General features: G+C 58.1%; 1 protein-coding gene across 6 annotated transcripts; it reads right to left on the bottom strand.

The window, feature by feature from the left end:
• Nucleotides 1–1,245: 1,245 nt before the first annotated feature.
• Lmf2 (lipase maturation factor 2) lies at nucleotides 1,246–4,934 on the bottom strand. 6 transcript variants are annotated; one of them, XM_048803168.1, is made up of 13 exons: nucleotides 4,562–4,934; nucleotides 4,437–4,465; nucleotides 4,116–4,330; nucleotides 3,865–4,043; nucleotides 3,581–3,722; nucleotides 3,289–3,423; nucleotides 3,114–3,219; nucleotides 2,943–3,039; nucleotides 2,685–2,867; nucleotides 2,443–2,611; nucleotides 2,259–2,339; nucleotides 2,092–2,203; nucleotides 1,246–2,010 (listed from the first exon to the last, which is right to left on the bottom strand). In XM_048803168.1, exons 1-13 carry the CDS (start codon nucleotides 4,775–4,777, stop codon nucleotides 1,926–1,928), a joined length of 1,749 nt encoding a protein of 582 aa, XP_048659125.1. In that variant the 5' UTR covers nucleotides 4,778–4,934; the 3' UTR covers nucleotides 1,246–1,925. The 6 variants fall into 6 exon arrangements, with proteins under 6 accessions (XP_048659125.1, XP_048659126.1, XP_048659127.1 ...); XM_048803169.1 differs by having other exon boundaries at nucleotides 2,092–2,188; XM_048803170.1 differs by having other exon boundaries at nucleotides 2,092–2,185; nucleotides 4,562–4,933.
• Between the last annotated feature and the right edge of the window lie 68 nt (nucleotides 4,935–5,002).

The raw sequence follows: 5,002 nt of genomic DNA, 5'->3' as shown, positions 1-5,002 counted from the left end.
GGGTTCGATCCTCAGCACCACATAAAAGCAAGTATAGATATTGTGGCCAGGCGCGGTGGCGCACTCCTGTAATCCCAGCATCTCAGGAGGCTGAGACGGAAGGAGGGCAAGTTCAAAGCCAGCCTCAGCAATGGCAAAGCGCTAAGTAACTCAGTGAGACACCGTCTCTAATAAAACATAAAAATTGGGCTGGGGATGTGGGTCAGTGGTTGAATGCCTAAGTTTAATCCCTGGTACAAAAAAAAAAAAAAAAGATACAGTGTCCATCTACAACTAACAATAATTAAAAAAAAAAAAAAAAAAAAGAGGGCTGGGGCTGTAGCTTCATGGTGGAACCCTTGCCTGGCATGTCCAAGGCCCTAGGTTCGAACCCTAACACTATGAAAAATAAAACATCTTTGTGAGGGGTAAAAAAGGGAAAAGGGGGGGCTGGGGTTGTGGCTCAGTTGTAGAGTGCTCGTCTAGCACGCACGAGGCACTGGGTTTGATCCTCAGCACCACATAAATGTAAAATAAAGATATTGTGTCCACCTAAAACTAAAAAAAAAAAAAAAAGTTTAAAAAAAATTAAGAAAAAGAGCAGGCTTTAGAATGTTAAGTCACCGTCTTAGGCCAAACCTAGCTTTCACCTTATCTATTCTGTGTACAGGGGCCCCCTTGAAGGCGTTGCAAAGCTCATGGAGCAGGCTCTGCCAGAGCACAGAGCTACCTCTGGTTTGGTAGGGGTGTGGGGGGTGTGTGTGGGGGTGTCAGGGGCCGGGGAAGCCATGCTGCAAGTTCCCAGGAAGGGTTAGATGTCTTCTGACTGAAAGGTGACCCCCAGCAGAAACCTGGACAGTGCCAATTCCCACCTCCCTGGTGTCCTCCTCCAGGAGGGGATTGGGTACACCTTTGCTCCTTACCCCAAACCCTCGGCTTTTGCCCACCTCACCACCTCCCTCTGCCTACTCTAACCCTTCTGTCCTTTCTCAAGACCAGAAAGCAGAGCAGGAGGGAGGAAGGACTTGGGTTCAGGCTGTACAATCCAGCAACAGCTCCACAGTCCAAGGCACAGTGGCTGGGCTTTGTCCTACAGGTCACAGAGGCTGTGAAATCCCTTGTGGTCAGGCCCTTGTGTCTATTTTATGAAGGAGAACATTGAGGAGAATTGGGGAGGACATCCATTAAGCCAGGTTAGTGGTAGACACTGGGGTCTTGCCCACTATCCTCAGGGATCCCCAGCAGGAAGGACACTGGGCACACAGCAAGCATGAAGGACACCTTTATTGGTGGGAGCATTGAAGGATGGCAGCTGGTGTGGTGATACCACAGGCGGCTGCTCTGCCTGCTCTCCTCCTTAATGAGTGCACCTTATCCCCCCAATATGGGCACTGGGGTCAGGGGCTCCAGACTCAGACCTTCTGGCCCAGGGAAGGAGCAGGGCCTCCATGCACTGACTTCAGTGTCCCAGGAAGGATCCAGCACTGGGCTACATGTCCACCTCCCAAGCCGACAGCCAAGGCAACAGGGGTGGGCGAGTGACTGGGGAGGAAGGTGGTAGCCTTGGAGGACCTGTGGCTCTCAAGGTAGCAACCTGAGTGGGCAGCACCCCAGCCTGTGTCTGTCCTGGGAGGATCAGCTAAGGCACGGTGGCTGGGCCGTGTCCTGCAGGTCAGAACTCCGCAGGGACCCAACCCTCTGAGGATATGTGGATGAGAGAACACGAAGCTACTTTTTCTGCCGGGCAGGCCGGGAACTGCTGCTGAAGTTGTTGGTGGCTCGGCTGGCCTGTTCAGAGGCAGCTCCAGAGTTCTTCTTGAGGGCTGGCTTGGGCTTCTCCCCTCTATCTTGGGGGGAGGATCTGAGTGACCGGGATACTAGCAGGGCCTGCATGACTCTGACAGCCCCCACGGCCCCTAGGAGCCCCCAGAGCAGGGTGGGAGGCTCTATGGGAGACAGCTGGGTCCGCACCCAGTGGAGGGCCTGAACCAGGGCGCTGCGGGGGTTGCGGGCCCGGGGTGGGCTCTTGTCCTGTGGGAAAAGAATTGAGGAAGACCTCGAGAATTGAGGTTACCTCTGCCACCTCCCTCAGCCTGGTGGACACCCTCCTACCTGAAGCCCAAACTGCCTGAGCAGTGTCTCCAGCGCTGGATCCCCCAGGGACACAGGTGGGAAGAACTCCTCCACCCACTGCCGACGCCACCACCTGCTGCAACAGGAGCATCTTCAGCACACGGCTGGAGCCCAGATCCAGCTCCCGCCCTGGACCACAGCCTCACCTCTGCTCTCCAGGCTGTGAGAACCAGTACTTGTACCGCTGGGCTCGGATGTAGGCGGGTGGCTGCTTGTGAAAGGGGTACCTGGTGATGTTGTTCTGGATCAGGTGGATCACTGTGGTGGGAGAAGGCGCTCAGCACGAGGGCCAGCACCCCCTCCAGTGGCTCCCCCAGCCTGCCCCCTCACCTGGCTCCTTGCCCTGCAGCAGGCGGAGAACCAGGCTGGTGAACCAGGGGCTGTGTGTGTGTGGGCCCAGGGCTGCAAACCACATTTGCCAATCCAGGCGTGGCTGGTGGGGCACCACGACAGGGGGCGGCCGGCTCACATTCCCAGGCTTGTACATGAACTCGATCTCCTGCCAGGTGAGCCCATGGTCAGCTGAGCCAGTGAGACTGGCCCCTAAGTCCCCCAACCTGTGGGAAGCTCACCGTCCAGTGGTGTCCATTGTAACTGCCCTCCAGCACCACCTCAGGGCGCCCACCTAGGCCAGTCATCCGTCGGAAAAGGCCATATGAGTTGGCAAGCTGCAGGTGTCCCACAGCACCGGAGAGGCGGTGAGCTCCAGTCCAGAGGCGCCCGTGGGTCTCAGGTTCCACGTAGGAGTAGGGCACCTGCAGAAAGGTGGGCAAAATGCTCAGGGCTACCCCCAGAGCCCCCCAACCCCACTCCCCCATAATGCTACTCACCAGGCTGATCAAGAACAAGGCCACTGTGGCAGCACCCAAGATGGAAAGCTGGATAGCAGCACGGAGCTTCGGCAGCCACCCCCGCACCTGGGTCCACCTGAGGACAGGGAGCCCAAGTGTATTCAGGCCCGTCCAGGAAGCTCCCCGACTCCCCTACACTCAAGAACCTACCTCCAGAGGGCAGTCAGCAGCTCCCAGGCCAGGGAGGCCACCCCCAGCCACACAGTGGGCAGGGTCACTGTCTTCAGCCACTGGGAGAACTGGTGGAAGGTGAAAGCTACCAAAGAAGGGGAGTGTGAGGAAGGCTGGCCCACGTCCTGCCCCTGGCCCCGCATCTAGCACTCACTGGTTCTGGAGTGGATGGCGTGCTCCTGCCAGTCAACCTCTAGGCCAAAGTAGTACACAGTGCCATAGGCCAGCAGTCCATAGACGGCTAGTTCCAGCAGCAAGGATAGTGTGGTAAGCAGGGCCTTGGGCCAGGCTGTGGGCAGGACAGTTACAGGTTGGCTGAGTGTTTATAGCAGGGGACTAGGGTGGAGCTAAAGCAGGGGCACTGCATGGGATGCTGGAGGGAAAGACACACTCTGGGAGGACAGTGTGGGTGAGGATGGTGGGCCTCTGAACAGGCTGACACTCACAGGTGGGTGTCTTCTTATAGCGGCCAAGACCAGGCTCAGCAGTCAGGTGCTGGTCATCCAGGAGGGCAGTGGTGAGCACCAGGGTCAGCAGGTTAAAGAAGTTGTAGTTGCCAGTGATGATGATGAGGACTTGTAACAGCACCTAAGAAGGGTCTGCACTCACAGCGGCCCCCTACCCGAAATCTCCAGACCAGCTGCAAGGCTGCCTGTCTCCCAGCACTGCTCTATCCCAAGAGGGACCCCTGATCAGTACTAAAGAAAGCCATGCTTTGTCTCTTACCCACCTGAGCGTAGAAGGCGGCCAAGCGCAGGCGGCGAATGGGAGCGAAGAACAGAGGGGGCACGGCGATCTCAATGAGGAACGTGGCTACAACGCTGAGCTTGTGCAGCCAGACGGGCAGGTGGTGGGCAAGCCAGGCAGCAGGTGTGGGCAGGCACTGTGTCTCATAGTGGTAGGTGAGGGCTACAGGGACAAGCAGGTGGTCAGGGCTAGAAAGAACCCCAGACCACCCCAGGTTCAGGCCAGGACCCTCACCAGTAAGTCCCCACCACGTGGGGCAGCGGCTGGTCAGCTTGACCACACCCGAGGCAAACATGAGGCGAAACAGCAGCCAGCGCACGAGCCAGAAGGGAAGGCCTTCATGGGGCAAGGCCCCTGTCAGCCCACCCTGGGCCTGCTTACGGTTGGGGAACTGCCTCAGCGGGGCCACCAGCACAGCCAGGAAGCCTGTTTCCAGCAGCAGGGAATCCCTACAGGGAGAGGAAATGGCACCAAGGGTCCCTCCCCTCAAGGGTCTTGGGGAAAGGCAATCAACTCCTACCCAGCCTCCAGCAGCCCTGCCCAAGAGTCACTCACCACTGGAAATAGAAGAACACCTGGCCCACCTGCAGGGAGAGGGCTGTCAGGGGGCAGATGTGTCTGTCCTCAAGTAGGTAGAGGTGGGAGTGGGAAGGGGATGAAGAGATAAGGGTCCTACTTGCCTGGCAGGCTGACAGGTAAGCAGCCCAGAGCAGCAGATAGACGAGGGGGTGGCGCAGTGGACGCAGAAGCAGGGCACCCAGGGCCAGCACTGTGCCTAACAGGCTCAGCAGTTCTAGGCCCTGGGCTGTGTCCAGCCCCAGCCTTGGTGCCTCCCACAGCAGTGTTGGTGTCTCCCACAGTTGCTGCCAGTGTCCCTTGCCCTGTGGCCGAAGCATCCTCCGAGCAGGCAGAATGCCCTCAGGGCCATAGAGGCCTGTGGGAGGGCAGTTTCAGGGCTACTCATGGGCTACTCACAGCGGCCCCTGCCAAATTTACCTGAACCAGGGTCTGCAGGTATCCCCCATCCCACTGTAGGGTCTGCAGATACCCCCCAGGGTCTACAGATTTCCCCCTCCCTGTAGAAGTGGCCTACAATCCCTCAAGACACCCCCCCCCCCAGG

Source organism: Marmota marmota, unplaced genomic scaffold (genome assembly GCF_001458135.2).
Source record: "Marmota marmota marmota unplaced genomic scaffold, marMar, whole genome shotgun sequence".
Lineage (NCBI taxonomy): Eukaryota > Metazoa > Chordata > Mammalia > Rodentia > Sciuridae > Marmota > Marmota marmota.
The sequence above is the reverse complement of the archived record's forward strand: the minus strand, read 5'-3'. Positions and strand labels throughout refer to the sequence as shown.